This window comes from Acromyrmex echinatior, chromosome 13 (assembly GCF_024713525.1).
Source record: "Acromyrmex echinatior isolate Ae372 chromosome 13, ASM2471352v2, whole genome shotgun sequence".
NCBI classification, from domain to species: domain Eukaryota; kingdom Metazoa; phylum Arthropoda; class Insecta; order Hymenoptera; family Formicidae; genus Acromyrmex; species Acromyrmex echinatior.
In genome coordinates, this window is record NC_141864.1 from 10,173,729 (window position 1) to 10,192,570 (window position 18,842).

Consider the following 18,842-nt stretch of genomic DNA (forward strand, 5'->3'; position numbering starts at 1 on the left):
TCTGCAAGTGTTTTATCTATGCAAAAAGAAAACAATTTTGCTATAATCTTCTTAATGAAAAATTTATAATAGTTTTATTTGATACAAATTTGAAAATAATTGTGTTGAACCGTTAAAATTATTATGTAAAATGTTTGAGTGTTGATGACAAAAACATCTTATTCTAGTAATTAGTTTATGGATATATTGGTTTTTTTAGTATTATAAAAGTACAAGCTGTGTTGGAATAACAATACATTTTTCAAATTGGTGTATCTTTTCAAAGTGGAAACGAATTTAATCTATCGTTGGAAACATTACTATCGTCATTCGTAGCTTCATATCACGGTATAACACATCGACACACGATACATGTCGAGATCTTTATTTCCCACTCCTCGCGAATAGAATTACCGGCTGTACTCTTTTAAATACATATACAGTGAGAAAAAATTTTCGTACAAGGAAATTTTTTAGAAAAAGTCTTATTTGTAAAAAATAAACATTAATTAGCAATTTTATTATTAACAATGAATATATTCTGTTCTAACAAACGAGTTTCGCATTCCTAATTTTAAAAGCTAAATTTCTCGATTATATGAATATTTTTTGAGCATCCAATAGAGATTTTTATTTTCGCTTATTTTTCAGATGATATATTTTCTATAATTAATACACATCTTTTTGGTATATATAATTTTAAGAAACATATAATCTATTTTTCTTTATGAATAAATTGTTATTTACATAGCAAGAAATGATCATTAATTAACGACGTATTGGTGTTAAAATCATCCTATCGATATCAATTCGACATCAATTCGATGACTTATTTCTCGCTGGATAATATTTATTTTTTAAAAATAAAGTTTTTTTAAAAAATATTTTCTCTGTACGAATACTTTTTGCACTCACTATATGTATATATTCTCTTTGAGATCATAAAATTTGGTCATTAATTAAAATTTTACATTTATAAAATCATATTAATAAGAATTATGAATAAATTTATGTTCTAAAAATTTTATTTTATTAAATAGCTTTAATGCACGAAACAATTATCCTCCTTCCGTTCTCGATCGTCATGTTTTTTTTTTTAAAAAAAGTGTACGTATGTACTCTTGCTGTGATTTATATATGTAACACTACTCGCAAGGTGTTCGTATTGCCATAAATGCGACCGAGTAATTCCCTTTGCCGGTATCGTCGAACACAATTCTGTCTTCGACAACCCAGCGACTGTAACGAATTTCTGCAATGAGACGAAAGCCCAGCTTTAAGGCTAACGACTGACTCAAACCCGACGTGAAGATGCCACCTACAACCGATATGCCCAATTTGGACGCAACTTGGATGCAAACCTTCAATAGAGCCGTGCCGACGCCTTTTTGCTGGTAAGATGGATGAACACAGAGAACTTTGATTCGAAAATATAAGTCGCAATCGAATTCTTCATATACGTTCGATCGTTTTATTAGAGCATTCATCAGGCCCATAATTTTCTCTAGTGCATCTCCTTCAAAATTCTAAACCAATTAAATGTTTTTTTGTTATATACTCAATTTACTCAATTCGACTTATATCTCAGCTGATCTTAAGAAACTTATCTTAGAATGCTACTCATAGTTCTATAATCTTATTTAAGATAAATAATATTATAGAATCTAAATAATATTATAGAATCTTAAAAGACCACCTAAGTGATGGATACTTCCTCCAGTTTTTCCATTTACATATAAAATATAATTTTTTTGTATAATGTAATAATAATGTTAACATGAGAGTGTTATTTGGTATTCTTATTACATTGAATTCTGGTGTCCGTTTTTTGAGCCCAATATAGGTTAACTTTATCTTGATTCAACTTATTCTTTATCTTTTTAGAAAAAGATGAAGAGTTAGTTGAATCAAAGTTAAGCAAGAATTAGAGTTATGAAACTACAACAAAACCTTACGTACTCGTACTCGATTGTATACGTCGCTTTTCTCCGAATTGCTATTGATTCGAGTAACAGCAACTCCAATTACTCGTCCAGATGTCAGACTAAGCGCAACCAAACTGGTAGTGTCTTTCATCCATGCTCTCATAAGCTCTAAGTATGACTTGACGGACGTTTCATCTTGCAACAAGGCAATTGTTTTGCACATCGGTTCCTCCCGAAAATAATGATGCTGCGAGAGAATCAATAATCTTTATTATTACATTTGTTAGAAATGAATGAACCTTTTATTTTCTATTATTCTATAATTTTAATGAAATTATTGTTAGAGAGTGAGCCAATAAAATCAGTGAGAATATTGATCCCTGCCTCTATAAATAGTAAGGAAACAATAAGGCCAAAAATTCAGTACGTCGGTTGGCGAATAATCCGAGCTCTATATCTATTGATATCTTATGAGAATTCTCTGAAGTAATGCATTTCCTCAAGTTTCAGTAATTACATGATGATAACATGCGAGTGATAAATGAGATAACCGTGATTTTCTAATCGAATTTTGTGGAAAAAATATTTGGCAGATGAGAGAAATAGGAAATAAAACGCAGAACAAGGAAAGTCGAAAAAAAAAACGTCATTTTCGTACGATCAAAGCTTGTAATTAATTGGCGTTGAACTATTTAATGCGAGCGTGTTCTCTCTAGGTTTTCCTCCCTGCTGAACTTTTATCAAACGCAGAGCTTCGTCGTAATGCGCTCCCTTGAGATCCTGAATTTTGCATATCGCCGGTGAATCCCACTCCAGAGGTGCAAACATTCTCGCTTCCATTTCAACAAAATCGATCTTTTTTTCCTCATCCATGACAAAGTTTATAACAGTAATTTATTTTGTTAGCAATAAATGAATATAACCGTAAACTCAATAACGTGTCCCTAAATCTGTTTTGTCAATCAGCAGTTTGAAGTGAGGTAAAATAGTGAGATTTTCTTTTCGCACTCACATTTTTTAAAATAAGTAATAATCGATTATTAGATAACTATAAGACAATCATATCTCTCTAAATTTAGTAAGAAATTAATTATATTAAACAGACAGATTCTATTAATTTAAATCATTGTCTTTTAATAATTTAAATATTCAGTTGAATAAAACAGTTATTCGAGTGAAAAATCGAAAAATCCTAAGCTAACTTCATGAATTTGTGATCAAATCTGAGATAATTTTCTTTTTCGAATAAAAATTTAAAATTAAATAATAGATTTATTTTTAATAAATAATAAAAAAACTCTATAGTCTATAGTCTGTATCATATCCGAAAAAGATTAATGTCAAATAATAATACCTACAGTGAGAGCAAAAAGTATTTGTACAAGGAAATTTTTTATAAAATATCTTATTTGCAGAAAATAAACATTAATTAGCAATTTTATATATGAATACATTCTGTTCTTACATTGGCAAACGATATTCTAAATTTCTTGATTGTACGAATACTTTTTGAGTATCCAAACAATACAATTTTTAATTTTAGCTAATTTTTCAGATGATATATTTTCTATAATTAATACACATCTTTTTGGTATATATAATTTTAAGAAACATACAGTATTTCTATTTTTTTTATGAATAAATTGTTATTTACATAGCAAGAAATGATGATTAATTAAACGCCGAATCGATGTCAAATTGGTGTTGAAATCATCGTAGTTAATTCAACAATTCGATGACCCAAATTATCATATTATTAATTCAACATCATTTTGATGACTCATTTCTCGCTCAATATTTACTTTGTAAAGATAAATTTCTTTTAAAAAATATTTTCTCTCTACGAATACATTTTACACTCACTATATAATTAATGTAAAACAAAATTATTTTAGATTTGATCATATACATATATGTATACATGTATCGAGTTAGTTTAAAATTCGAATCGTAGTATGGCTAAGTCTGTGGACGATTTGGACGCTTTCAATATTTTTCAGTACTTCTTATTTTACGACTAATGAACGATAAAAACAGAATGACGATTAAAGCGCGTGAACATCCAAATCGACCGCAGTCTAAACAAATTTTCTAATATTGAACGAAAAGTAAGACAAATAGTTTGCAGAACAAAGATATATAAGTAGCCCGATCGTTGATATTAATTTGAAAATTTTGAAATATGGTAAGCTGCGTTAATTTCCAAGAATTCTTTGTTATCGTCAGTCGGCCGTTCGGCCTTAACTCGCACAGTACACGTTGTTTATCTCAGCAGGTTGCCAAGTCACAAGAAATTTCCTGAAATTCAATAAAATTTAATGAATTGATAGGAAAACAAAATTTTAGTCGAAATCTACTAAAATTTTTAAACTTTTTCAATATTTATAGAAAAATATCAGGAAATTTTATAATTTTTTAAATACGAAAGAAAGTTACAACACAATTGTTATGAAATGTATAAAACTACATATTTTGCAATTACATATTGTTCGTAGAGATTCTCTAACGAATTTCAATAGATTACTTATAGATGTCGCAGTCGCTGCTCGGAGTATTATAGAGGCCCTATTCTTGAACAAATATCGCATACAAAAATAGCAATTCCGTATATAATCGACCAATCACAATCGAGAAACTGTCATTTTCATATGCGAAAATTATTCATATGTGCTCAAGAATAGGAGCCCTGATCTGTTTTCTATGACTGAACTAATGTATGTACATACATGCAAAGTTCCTATTAAGTAAATGATCTCAAATTTGTGATATTACTTTGTTAAGCTTGCTAAGAATATATTTCTTACTAAAAATGTTTACGTCTAAATATATTTTAATGCATTTCAATTTGTTTTTAGTTATATAACTCGCAACGTTATATAAATAATGCTACATTGCATTTTGTGAAGTACTTTTATTATTAAAATAAAATAATTTGCTCACTCCAGTTTGTGCCATTATTTACTAATAAAACATAAAATAAAAAAATAATTTTTGGAAATTTTTTTCTCAGGAACTTTGTGAACTTTTCTCTAAATTTTTATAAAATTTTCCACTTTTTTAGAAATTTCTCACATTTCGTTTTCAAATGAATTTCTCGGGAAATTTTACTACAAATTCTAAGGAAATTATTCTTTTCGATTTGGCAACCCTGCCTCAGTCAACGGCAGACAACGGCGCAGCGTTATCACCGTTCGAAGCGTTCAAAGTGCTGAGGTAATAATCCAAGCATCTTTCACGATCAATTAGTAATTATATCAAGCGACTAATTAATCTCTGCATATAGTATCATAATATCATAATCGTCGCGATCTTAGTTCATCCGCGAAATAAGAGCGATGGAGAACAAACCTTCAAATCGCTGTTTGTCGCGAATTCTTACAAACGGTTGTTACTCCCTCATTTGAATCCGAATAGATCTTATTTTGTGCCTCGAGTTTTTCGGCTAAATCATAGTTCGTCTATTATTTTCAGTTCGAGAACGTACATAACTCAACGAATTACATATGTGAAGTTAGTAACGGAGAGTCGCGATATATTCACGGATTATCGATAATACGCGCATTTCACAACGTATAATAAAGTGCGTGTCGCGAATGTCGGGAGTGCTGTAGTGACGCGCGATTCTCATATTCGAATAATTACGGTTATAATTAATTATGTTTTCGCAAGTGATAGAATTTGTGCGACGAAAGAACTTGAGAGGAAGAGGAGGAGGCCTAAGAGACATCAAGCGACGGCGAAGTAACGAAGTGAGTATTATTGTGTGATCGCGAAATTAAAGTTAAATCATGAATAGCACGGAGATTCGTTGTACTTGTCGTTCACCATTTGTGTCAATTTGCGAGCGGAAACTTATTTCGACGAATTCGAAGAGCGCGAATTATCATAAATGAAGTTAGTATATACAGAACTGCATTATAGAAATTATGAACGAAACGCGAACAGTGTGGAAAATTCTAGCGAATAATCAATTTCTGCGAATCCGTCACAAATTGAGAATCACGGGTCGCGTTTAATCTGGCGTTAGCTTAATGGTTTTAGTATTTATAATAATTTCGTGCGCGTATCAATTATTTTGCGAAACATTAATTACATTGAAGGATCGTTATAATTTCAACGTACTTGTATTTTGCAGATTCAACATAGTTTCCATCGCATCTCTGCCGCTGCGTGTCAGATCGGTGAGTAATTGCACAATTATTTACTGAAAGAGGGATTTGTAAAAGTTTTATCGTATATATATATGTATATATATATATATATATATATATATATATATTAGGTGTTGGAATTAATTCGTAGCGTTTTACAAGTGATGGGAAGTACTTTCATTAATGTATTTTTTAATGCTCATGTGAAATAAATAACATTCTTTCATTAAAAACGCTACGAATTAATTCCAACACCTAATATATATACGATAAAACTTTTACAAATCCCTCTTTCAATAATAATATAAATGTAAATATATATTATATATATATATATATATATATATATATATTTATATTTATATTTATATTTACATAAGATTATATACATAAGATGTGTTACGAAATGTACATAAAAAATTAATTCAGTTAATAGAAATGTTAAGAGTTTCTAATCAAACTTATCTTCATAACACGCGAATTATATATATCACGCGTTTATAAAAATGAGATGTATACAATCCTCTTTATTACTACTTCTAGTCTCGAATTTATATTAATATTCGTAATTTTTTTTATCATGTTGAAAAAACACGCTGAAGTAGAAAAATACCACGCAATAGAGCAATTACTTTAGGTAAAAAGTTTTATACATCAAATTAATGATAATATTAAAATAAATAATCGATTGGAGAAATTGCTACACGATGTTATGAGAATTTTAATGTGTAAAGATAAAGAGAGATTGTAATGTGAAAAGATAAAGAGAAATCTTAATAAAATTCTGAACTTAACGTTGCTTCATAGCTTGTGTAATAGGAAGATGTAATGTTTTTGCAATAACGTGGATTCAGATATGGTGAACACTAAAGTCATTCTTTTCTTAATTAGTTGTTAAGAACAAGGTAGCGTGACCTTAGCATTCACTATATCTGAATAAACGGTGTTGCAAAAACTCTCTAATATTAACGATCACATTACTGTAATCTTTATTATTGAATTACGCACTTTTACTGCGAAATAAAAATATACTCTTAGCTATGTTTATATACAAAATTTATTATTATATTACGTAAAACAACAAAATGATTATTATTTATTAATAAAATTGTTAATCTTAATAAACGTGATTATATTTTAAATTAAAAAAAAATAATCTTGTTAATATTAAAAAAGTACAGCTAAAAACATAAAAACACATTGTGCATTTTATAAATTTTATGTTATTAAAATGACAGTTTGGCAATTAATCTAAATATTTTTTGGCATAAATAAAATTAATTTTATGAAATGAATGAAAAAAATGATTTCTTAAAATTTTAACATTGTATTATAAGATTCCCTTCTACTATACAATGATATCTTTGCCTTCGACTTATATGTAGCCGTGCAGAGTCCAAATTACAACTCATCCTTCAAATGTCTAAATGTATTTCCATGATTCATTAATCTACGTGTTAAAGAATCCCAAAATATCATTCTCTGCCAGAGAAGACTGTGGTCCATTGTAATTTTCTTCGAGTTTTCTATGCGCAAGTATTCCGGTGCGGAATTTGTTTTTACGGGCTTCCACTTCAATGGAACCATTTTAGTAATTTTTGGTGTGGGATTACTAAAAAAAAAACATATTTATCTAGATATATTATAGGGAAAATTTTTTATTAATTTCTTATTAGAAAAGAGATCCATAATTATGAAAATAAAAGTCTAATTTAAAAAAAAAATATAAGATTAAAAACTTTAATGAGAAACATTGGATTAAATAGTTGAGCCAATAATTAAATAGTTCATCTAACTTTGCACCAATTATTTTAATATATTACTTAAATTTTATATATTAATTAAATTTTAATATAATACAAATTTTCAATATCCTTTATAGATTTAATTTATACATTTGTATTTTTGCTTGCATTTGTTATCAATTAGATATTAACACTTACCCGGAATTTGCAAAATTGTACCAAATACAAGTCATAATATCGATCATTTTGTGATCTTCCTCAGACAACGCCGTGTTCGGGAATAATTGTTCACCTACAGGGAACAAATACTGTAAATCATCCGCGTGCGATACTCCGTAATCTCTTACTGGATCGCCAAATATCGTGCTGAATGATACGCTTCCTTTATAAGCAAAGTAATAATAAAAGACTGGTGAAGTTTGATTCACAATAAAATCTTGCACAGCTTCGTGAGTACCATGATTAAACCATGAGTCGCTATACATCTAGAAAATCATATTAATGCATTATTAGATTACTAATTAGTAGATTAATTATTAACAAAAAATTGTTTTAACCTACATAGATATAAACGCTATTAGAAATACTATTTGTTTCTTTAGCATTTTGTGACAATACAAGTATTTCACTTTAGTTACAAAATTTTTACTAAAATAATTCAAATTATGACTTAATTATTTAAGATACATGATACGTCGATTTTATTCGAATCAAATATTAAGTCATATATTCTTTAATACTTTAAATATAAAAATTGCTGATTGTATCGTATAGTTATTTGAACTTACATCGACGACTTTGAATCTGGAATATTCGGTGTAATCGATAGCATTGTAGCCGAAATAGAAATTGCGAATGGTGGCAGTTATCTCATTTCGTAAATCCTCATTCGTGACGTTGTATCTCTCGTCGTATAATAAACTCATAGGCACAATTTTGTCAAAGTTAGTCTCCAATTCTTTCACGTTTTGTTCCCGCCCATAAATACCTGAGAAGCACACGTAAATATTCTTTTCATTGATATCTTAATTTATTATATATCTTTATTTATTATATAATTCATTTATTATAATTTATTATATTTCAGAAAATTATTAAATCTTAGGAATAACAATACAAAATTTGATAATGTATTGAAAAGACGCGATCAGTATATAACAAATTAAAATTATTCGATAATAAAAAACTGGATTTATCTTTTATTTAGGGATCATAGATTTTCGAAAGAATTTTGTAACTATAACTTTATAAAAGGACTTTTGGAATTTCCATATTACAAAAATCATCTTATTTTAAGATTCTAAAGAATTTTGTTAAAAATATTTTTGTTTTTTCGAGCATATTGCCCTTACCTGCTACTTTTATAGCTCCTTCTTCCGAATTGATTCCTGTCATCCAGGGTATGTCGAGGAGGCGGCCTTCTCGTACAGAAATTAGGGGATCCTCTATTAGAAAGGCACCTGGGTGTTTAGGCTCGATTACCGGTCGGAATGGTATCATTGGGCAGTAACCAAATTTCTACGATAAGGCAATTAATAATTAAATAAAATGAAAACTATATGCTCACACTGAGAACATGGAATAACGACTAATTAGAAAAAAAGGAATTTTTTTGTTGAGGGCAACCACGAAAAATAAAGAAGCGTAATAAGATCGTCAAAATCGCAAAATGAAACGATGTGCCAAATGTATGTATAAAAATTCAGAAAGGAGCATAAAGACATTAAGGACTTTTAAATTAATATCATAATCAGCTGTTGCAGTGACTTTTTAGGTGTAATTTACGTTTGTCATACGTGAGTCATTTACTACTCGTTCCCTGTTTTCATATCAGTTGATAAGTGAATAAAAATATCAATTACACTTGCAAAAAGCACGTAGTTGGTTTACAAATGCACACGCGCGTATTCAGATTCACCAAACTGGTTTTCCTCCTATTACTGGAACTTTGGCATGTTTATCCATCTCAATCCGATATTTATCTTCATACGACTAAAGTTATCAAAACGTCACACGCGAGAAAAATTTCCACAATACAGTTGATGTAAACAAAATTTTACTACCTTATTATCAGTAAAATATTTATATTAAAATTCCCAATATATTTATCAAACCTAACGAGCAATTTTATTATCTGTAGATAATATAAAGTAGCGAGGACAATTTCACAATCATGAATATCACTTTTTAACTTCATCTTAATTTTATATTAAGACACACTTATACTAAAGTGGTAAGCGACGTGAAATCATCGCGTGACTGTCTATGGATAATTTATATGCATCCATATCGATGAAGTGTCAGCGCATAATTTCTGAGACTGATGCACGCGCGGATACAGGAGTTATACAATTGCACTTTTAATTAACTACGCTTGAATGCATTTAAAACATTTTAAGCCAAGAGTTCATGTAAAACGTGAGTACTGCGGAACCGACCGTGAAGGCTTTAAATATAATCAAGATTGCATCATAGATGATAAGTTGACCCACATACATTATACATAGATATATCTTAAACACACCGAGTCTACTTTCACATAAACTTATTAATTTCACATGATTTAACATTACTAATGTTTCCACATCGATGTGCGCAAATATACGACCAATTGAACATTGATTGACAGCTATACGAATCCTTTTAAATAGAAATAAATACATGAGAAATGTATATATGGCACACAAATAATTTACTTAATGACATTTGAAATGATTAAACAGTTAGATCGAATAGCGGCAACTATTTTATTACAAAATGCCATCGATTAATCATGATTGTAAATTCGCTCGCTTGCGTTAAAAAGTTTATCATTTACGTATTTTCTCATGTCGATTAAATTTCATTACCTTGTAAAGCTGGTCGATACCAATGATTTCTTCTGCGCTTTTCGTTTGCAGGCATTCAATGAGATCCTTGGAATTCTCGGTGCTGCATCCTAAATGTTTACCCAAAGTCATAGCTCTCATTCTGGCAATTCCAGGTGACGTTAAAGTCCACGGATTGTAGAAGTTGCCACTCTGAGAAATACCGCGATGAAAAAGTCCTGCGTGATTGAGAAAAACGTAAACATTTCCCGGTCGTAAAAACGAGTTATGCCAATTAAGACATTATGCTGGAAAAAAGCTCATTACATTATAATGATTCCCGATTGCATCATTAATGATGCAGATAATACACGCTGAATATATTGTCTATATAGATATGAAAATATGTAATATTTTCTTATGATTTTAATTAAAACTTTTTTAGAAATTTTCTTAAAATTTCATATTTCTCCAATTTGACATTTTTTGATATGTTGTAAGAAAATTTATAAATAAATAGCAATTTTCTAATAATTAAATAATTAACGTAATATGTATAGAGATATGAAATGTTATCTTTTTACTGAAATAATGTTTTTTTTTTATTAATCGATTAGCTTTGTTGAATTTATTCAATATAATTATAAAAATTTTTATTGGCGCGCTAAAATGTCAATAAATCGATAAACTCATTGAAATAGAGTTTGTCAGAGTACATCTAAATATTTTTTTTTGATAATAAAAAATGAAGAAATTAATCAATCTTGAAATCAATTCCATCAGTTTTTAATTTGCAATTCACTTTATATCATTAACATTATCATTAACTACTTCCAGAAAGAAGTTCGCAATAATGTGAAACACGTTTTTTTCGTACAATTAAAAATTCATGATTATAAATGATGATGTAAATTGAAATATTATGCGTATACGCGTATATGAAGTAATATTATGCATGCAATCCATTACATATCACTTAATGACGTCGGAATATTCATCCGTGTGAATCGTGAAATTAAAGATTTTTGAGATAAAACGTGTATTAATGTGTCAGCATTTGCTACATACTTCCTCATGCATTATAAAACAATTTCGTAATAATTATAATGTCTTCCGAATCAAATACAAGTAACACAAATGAATAAAAACCACCATATCACACACTTTTTTATCATTTTTCGGTCTATTTTTACCAAATAAAGCGACTCAAATCAGATTAATTTTCGATGGAATAATAAAAATATATAAAACTACATTTGATTGCCTTATAAATATATTATTTACGCATCAATAATCACGAAGACTTATATAAAAATTTCTCTCTCCCTCTCTCTCTCTCTCTCTCTCTCTCTCTCTCTCTCTCTCTCTCTCTCTCTCATACTTACTAAATCTTTACCTGCTGAAAGGGGGCTGACCATATGATAGTGAACACTTGCACCGCCAGCGCTTTCACCGAAAAGAGTCACTCTATTTGAATCACCACCAAAGTAAGCGATATTTTCGTGTACCCATCTCATAGCTTGTTGCTGATCCTTTAATCCTAGATTTCCTGGACATTCCAGGTCCTCCGTACTCATAAAACCCAAAGGTCCAAGTCTAATGTGAGAAACATATTTATCGTTATGCAACTGTAACATTTTCTCCTCTTTTGTCATTGACACCGATTTCTTGTAAAATCGTAATTCTTTTATTTTTTAAAAATTGCATAAAAACAAGTCATTTATTACATTACATTTATATATAAAGTACATGTATATATAAAAAAAAATAATAATATAAAAAATAAAGTTGCACATATGAAAAATAAGATAGCGCAATGAAAAGTCCAAAAATCTGATTATCTATCTAGCGTCAGACTCTTAAATTATCAAATTCATTACCGGAAGTTGACGGTGACGAGGACGAGATCAAAATCCAGTAGGAATTTGGGCCCATAATATTCAGAATGGCCAGCACCAGCAAGCCATCCACCACCATGGAACCAAATCATAACTGGGAATCGGGCGAAGGCCTTCTGCTGTTGTTCCGGATCATTATTTAAATTCGAGTGTTCCTCGGTACATTGTATGCATGGCGTGTAGACGTTCAGATAAAGACAATCCTCGCTGCCGACAATTTCCTTCTGATCGACGTAGATGTTTCGTTGCATGCATATCTCGGCGTTAGTTGTAGCATGTAGAGTGCCATTCCAAGCGATTGGGGGTCGCGGTGGCTTTGAAAAAAATATTGTGCAATTAATTTTGCGTATATTATTTGTAAGCCTGAACTATTTAGACGTTTGCATGAAACCTGATTGTGCAACTTCAATTAAGCGAAGGTTAATAATGACATCGATGATGAATGACAAAGCGATATGTATAAATTATTCTTCGAGATTGCAGTTGCAATAAAACAAATTTCCGGAAATGTTTTATTAATAGCTATAATAATATTGTTTGCTAACTTATTTATAAGGCAGAAGCATCAATTGATAAAAATTGTGTACACAAAATTAATGAACATTTTTAATTATATAACACAGTACGATTTAATTATTAATAATTTACGTATGAATGATATAAAATACGTAGATAAAATGTATACAGAAAATAATTATTATAAAATTAATTATTATAAAAATCTAAAATTTTTTTACAATAGTATTTATACTCTTTTTAAAAATATAAATATGATTTTTTCTTTGATATTTTTTAATTACTCGAAAAAATACTCTATTAGAAAAACCGATACAAATATTATAATAATAATCTAACAATTATGTTATAAGAATTATAATAATCTAATAATCATTATAATAATAAAATGAATTATTAGAAAAATTATTATAAATTATAAAAAAAAAATATTCTACTTTAAATGTGCGACACTCCGGTAATGAAGGGTAGTGCAAGCACGGTTCAATTCCGCCGTTCCTCCCAGTAGTTCAATTTTTACGACGCAATGCGCGGGATGACGCTAGTGTTGAAAATGAACTGAGACGTTGCTTCATCGCTCCGTGCTACTTCGTGAATATATATCGCGTCGATCGTACAACTGATCTTTTTGTGGGAACCTACGAGACGCCGGTAATGTACTTTGAGCTGTCTTTTATGTGTATTTTATCAAAGGTATCGTTCGCGACAAACGCACATTGATCAAAATATCAAATGCACTGTGCGACATGCATGAGTTGCGTGGGTTATATAGATCGATTGCATCGCGCGACTATTCGCAGCCCATTTCGTTGTCAACGTTACATAAAAATTATACAAATAATCGGAATTAGAATAATATGTTGATTGAGAGAAAATATCTGTCGGAACAAATTACAGAGAAATATCTGAAAAGTATAAAGTAAACAGCGCATCAGGGAAGCGCGGAGGTGCGGAGGACAGTTTTACCAACTTATGAAAATTTCGCATAACCGTATTATCCGCTATCGAACGTTGAATATGTCGAATCAAATATTTATATGTAGCTAATATTATAGATATATTCGTCAATGACGATGATCGTTGTCATAAAATCTTATTCACATTATATTCGTCAACATAATGGAAATAATGCCCGAAATGATAGTCATGTTGAATTCGCGCGATGCGGATAATAACCTTAAATTTGACTCGCGTAGTACTACGTAGAATAAACAAACTCAGGACTTCGGAAACACCTCTGCGACACAAGTCTGTTTTTATATCTGCACTAGAACTTTTTTCGCTTCCGCCAAATATCAAACATATATATACCTATCTCTACCTTAAATTCCGAAAGTGTATAATAATTCAGTCATAAAAACAAACAGATCTATAATTAAATCGACAGGAACCGACAATTGAAATATTTCGCGATTTCTTCGTTCGTTCGTATATACATCCGCGATTAGTGTCATTTGAATGATATAGAAAAATCCCGATCAATCATCGTGAACATCGAGAAGAATAAATCGGAATAAATCAGAATAAATGCAAAGTATAGCATCGCAGCGATTGGTGAGTGAATCTGTTTGCTAAACTTAAACTTGCTCTATATAATTAAATTGAAATCATTTCCAATTTGATAAATTTTAGCGCTGAATTGATTTGAGAGAAAACGATATGAAAAATTTCTTACATATCCGTTTTAATGTATTTTAAATCATCTCACTGCAAATCTAAAAAGTTATAATATATATGTATGATTAATTTTCCATGTAAAATATACGACAATTTAATTAAAATTTAATGTATAATAATAAAGAAAATTAGTATAATTATGATAACTGAGAAAGTGATAAAGTTGCTCTTTATGATACTTCGCAATATTAAGAGTGTCATATATCAAAAAATCATGATGTGGAACTAATAATCGTTGGAATTTAATCCCAATTCAAGCGAGACGTATTGCAAGAATTATGTTAATAATATTTTGCATACATTAAATATTCTGCTATCCAACGGCTAAACCATGTAATTTTTATATGCAGTATATTGTATATTTTTACGGAAAACCAATCACACACATACATTATAGTAATTTTTTATACAATGCTATCACAGTTTTTAACTCAAATAAAATATTAATCTAACGATAAATAAGATTTTACATTTGGACGAAGAGTACCGGCATATATATTGTGTTGAAATGAAAATAGACATTCCACGTAAAACTATAAAGCAAGGATTATGAAGCAGTAAATTTAAATTGATTAACGTAATTTAATTTTATTTTATTTCCATCATTTTTGATACGTTAATCTACATCAGCAATAAATCAAACTGCATAAATGACAAAATTACAAAATTAGATAATATTATACATCGTTGATTATAGGTGATATTATGAAATAGACATCAGATAAAATGCAAAAAGCATTCCTCGTTAAATAACGAAAGCGCAGTCGACCAGCAGAATATCTAAGCGAAATATGATTAACGTGATTTCTGCGATACGTCTCGCTTGAATTGAAAATTAAATTCCAACGATTATTAGTTCCGCATCATAATTTCTTGATATACTGCGAAGTGTCTCATGACATCCATATAAACTTTACAGAGCAACTTTATCACTTTCTTAGTCCTCATAATTATACTAATTTTCTTTACTATTTAACATTAAACTTTAATTAAATTATTATAATTTAATTATATTAATTAGATTAATGTAATATATTATGTTTCTTCATTTTTTTTGCCTTTATTAATTAAATACAAGATGATTCTGTGGTGACATTATTCTGTATTTTATCCGATAGAAAAGTTTAATATTGAATTTGCTTGCGATAAACAAAAATTATCTTAAGTGTATTGCAAAATAATTTTGGAAACATTTTTTTTTTTTTAATATGGTAATATTCGTATCGAAAGAATTTTCTAACTTGAATATCAGTTTTTATTTGCTTTTATAAATATTTTCAAAATAGTCCGCCGTAACTGACGTAAATGATAAATATTTGCATGCTTAGATTACCTTGTCAATAAATTTGAATCTATCATTTATTTATTATTATTTTCAAAAAAATATAATTTAAATCAAAACTTTACATATTACAATTTAAAATTTTGTACTTTATATGTTACAATGCAAAATTAAATTCTAATAATGCATGCAACGCATGCAAAGCCATAAACAATGCATTCGCAACAACAGAACGACATGAGAATACAAAGCGATTAATAAAATTTTGTGACATCATATATCTATAATTCTGATGATGGAATTCGAGGCTGAGGCTCTTTTCTTTATAGCGAATTCGTGCTCGGAAAGAATTATAACGTTTATCCGATTGTAACGCAGTTTTTTTACTTCCGCGAAACAAAAACACAAAGTATGTCATGTGCAATCTCAGAATTGACTTAGGAAAACGGAATGTCGGCGAATATCGGTTCAAATTAGTTGCAACAGCGACGGCGCGTAATTGCGTGGAAAAAAAAAGCTACATACGATGCGTAAACTCTAAAGGAAAAGAACGTTTTTGCTATTACGATGCGTGATTGTTGCATACTAATTGCAGCGAAAGTCTCTGATGCAACTTTTTAAGTGATTATACGAGACGCGTAATCCATTAGACATCATTAAGGACTCTGTAGGCAAATTTAATTAATTACCTTCGGATTTTAATTTCATATTCTTTACTAAATCATAAACCGTAACCTATAAGTAAACTTAGTTATGATCGATTCACACAAGTTCATTGCTATCACTTTTTTAATGCTATTAAAATAAGTAACTTATTTTTTTATTTATATTGCATATATATCTTCTTTCAAAAATAAATTCTCAAGTCTACATTTATCTGTTAAAATATTTTAACCAAATATTTATGTCCGCTCATGAAAAATATGTATACTTTGAATTGGTTATAAATATATCTACAGATTTTAGTCGATTATTTCAGAAATATAATTTATTTCCAGTTTCTCATCTGCGTCTAAACTTAAATTCTGAATTTAGATTACAATTTAATCAAATTCGATGGAATCACTTAACCTCGCGTCTGATAAACAGATAAATTTACCTTGAATCTGAGTTTCTGGAGTGGCGGTGCAGCATAGGGAATTCCCAGAAATGCATAAATACTTCTTCCAAGTCGGGTGGGCATTGTTGTTCCATATAACGTACCATTCAATGTTTTTGCAATTGGTGGGTTACCGCAGACCATATTAAACGCGAAGATGCAAATAAGACCCAGTTGGATGAACATATTATTTCGACATTCCCTCATTTTTAACTTTTTCTTCTCTAAAAAATTTCGCGACGATTTCTGTAGACAGTAATATTTCTGTTAATGTAATATTAATTATAAAGCGCAAATATGTGAGACAAAAAATTTCTAAATTGCAGACATATACAAATGAAAATGTAAATATAAATAAGAATCCATGAATCTAAATAACTGTATTATAATTAAATTTGAAAAATAATATTACATTTATTAATTTATTAATTCATTTATTATATAAAAATTTCTATTGCATTTGATTATATTAAAACAGCTATGACACATAATAATTAAAATACATTATATAATCATCCTTGAATTTTGTAAATAATTTTTTGTAAAAAAAAATTTCTTTTATCTGTGACACAACAATATCTGATTTCATAATGATAAAATTCATAGATTATTGTTTTTAATATTAGCAACTTTTATTAGCAAACTATATTAAAAGTCCATGATAATGTTTTATCTTGAATTATTGATACAAAGGAAAGTAATCTGTAATTGATTGCTTATAATGTGTACATGAATAGATAGATAAATACAGTACATAAAATATTCATAGGAAAAAAATTTAAAAATGATTGCGTTTACATGCTTCTTTTTTTTCTTAGTTAGGCCTGTGGCCTGTTTACATCTCTCTTATATGCTTGTGATGCACGCACGCTGATTATTCAATTACCACTAGCATATGGGACCTACAATTTTAGTACTGGTTTCGAACGGCGTTTACATGTGTTAAATTTAATTTATGGTCGAGAACATGATTATGAAAAAAGTGAAATTATCGTGTACCTACACATCTGAGAAATTGGTAACATATTAGTTGCTAGGCAAGGCATGGCGCGTGTTAAGGAAACTGGTTTCACATCGTAAATGCAAAATAGTGTTATGTAAAGAAAAAAAAATTCAAGATCATGATAAAAGAGTGACAAAATACAATGAGATCAATCTGTAAATATAAATTTCAAGCCTTACACTTTGGCTTCCAGATTACATAATTAAGAATCACTAAAATAATAGGTAATATAAAAAAATTATAAAAAAATTATAAAAAATAATATAAAAAAATTCAATTGATATAAATTTATAAACGTAAATTTCAATTTAATATCTGCAATATTTTTAATTGATTTTTTCTACCAAAGCTTTAAAATGTATGCATATTGTAAATTCTGTTATGATTTTAAAACTTAAGAAAACTGTTGTTGTCACAATTCCTTTAAAAAAGATTAATGTTTTCTTTAATTTAGTATTTTTAAAGTGCACACACACACACAAGTAATATTTCTAAATTTGTAGTATACGAACGCATCTTATTTGATTTAAATAAAGTGTCGTAACAATGAAGAGTTATTAACAGATTATGAGAATTACGATACCAGTAATAGCTCACTAATCTTTAGACAATGGACTGTAAAGTTGATATAATGACAGGGTATACCATGCGGTTTCGTGAGTGCCGAAGAACGCGCGTGTTCGTTTGACGAAGGTAGGATTAAGACTGTCATTGGAGAGAGTCGCTCGTTGGGATATTATCGATGATGGTATATATAATT

The 18,842-nt window shown here is 29.2% G+C and overlaps 3 protein-coding genes and 1 long non-coding RNA gene across 10 annotated transcripts in view; 2 read left to right on the forward strand and 2 right to left on the reverse strand.

Annotated features, from left to right (window-relative positions):
- Positions 1-11: 11 nt before the first annotated feature.
- On the reverse strand, positions 12-4,943 carry LOC105146144 (uncharacterized). The gene is made up of 2 exons (XM_087412632.1): positions 1,939-4,943; positions 12-1,505 (listed from the first exon to the last, which is right to left on the reverse strand). Exons 1-2 carry the CDS (start codon positions 2,125-2,127, stop codon positions 1,125-1,127), a joined length of 570 nt encoding a protein of 189 aa, XP_087268758.1. The 5' UTR covers positions 2,128-4,943; the 3' UTR covers positions 12-1,124.
- A 522-nt stretch (positions 4,944-5,465) lies between these two features.
- The window catches only part of Imp (IGF-II mRNA-binding protein), a 150,563-nt gene continuing 137,186 nt past the window's right edge, over positions 5,466-18,842 (forward strand). For all 3 annotated transcript variants that reach the window (XM_087412622.1, XM_087412625.1, XM_087412626.1), the window contains exons 1-2: positions 5,466-5,653; positions 6,040-6,085. In XM_087412622.1, coding sequence (XP_087268748.1) covers positions 5,561-5,653; positions 6,040-6,085 — 139 coding nt within the window. In that variant the 5' untranslated portion in view covers positions 5,466-5,560. The remainder of the gene's footprint in view (positions 5,654-6,039; positions 6,086-18,842) is intronic.
- LOC105146125 (juvenile hormone esterase) lies at positions 7,095-18,833 on the reverse strand. Of its 5 annotated transcripts, none has more exons than XM_011056184.2 (9): positions 18,728-18,833; positions 17,080-17,325; positions 12,488-12,819; positions 12,004-12,203; positions 10,650-10,846; positions 9,153-9,318; positions 8,589-8,788; positions 7,999-8,285; positions 7,095-7,667 (listed from the first exon to the last, which is right to left on the reverse strand). In XM_011056184.2, the coding sequence occupies exons 1-9, from the start codon at positions 18,728-18,730 to the stop codon at positions 7,457-7,459; spliced, it is 1,842 nt and encodes a 613-aa protein (XP_011054486.1). In that variant the 5' UTR covers positions 18,731-18,833; the 3' UTR covers positions 7,095-7,456. The 5 variants fall into 5 exon arrangements, with proteins under 5 accessions (XP_011054486.1, XP_011054490.2, XP_087268742.1 ...); XM_011056188.2 differs by having other exon boundaries at positions 18,666-18,814; XM_087412616.1 differs by lacking the exon at positions 18,728-18,833 and adding an exon at positions 18,680-18,697.
- LOC147907628 (uncharacterized) overlaps positions 12,816-18,842 on the forward strand; it is a 28,139-nt gene continuing 22,112 nt past the window's right edge. The window contains exon 1 of the long non-coding RNA XR_015547181.1: positions 12,816-13,672. This is a non-coding gene — a long non-coding RNA (uncharacterized LOC147907628). The remainder of the gene's footprint in view (positions 13,673-18,842) is intronic.

What these genes read in the sequence shown, in the direction of transcription:
- LOC105146144 (XM_087412632.1), bottom strand. Translation starts at nt 2,127, where the DNA reads ATGTGCAAAACAATTGCCTTGTTGCAAGATGAAACGTCCGTCAAGTCA. An exon ending in ACGTATACAATCGAGTACGA is followed by an intron (nt 1,506 to 1,938) that starts GTACGTAAGGTT and finishes TAATTGGTTTAG; the next exon opens with AATTTTGAAGGAGATGCACT.
- LOC105146125 (XM_011056188.2), bottom strand. Translation starts at nt 18,794, where the DNA reads ATGACAGTCTTAATCCTACCTTCGTCAAACGAACACGCGCGTTCTTCG. An exon ending in AGATTAGTGAGCTATTACTG is followed by an intron (nt 17,326 to 18,665) that starts GTATCGTAATTC and finishes TACTGTCTACAG; the next exon opens with AAATCGTCGCGAAATTTTTT. An exon ending in TACAATTTTGCAAATTCCGG is followed by an intron (nt 7,668 to 7,998) that starts GTAAGTGTTAAT and finishes TTTTTTTTTTAG; the next exon opens with TAATCCCACACCAAAAATTA.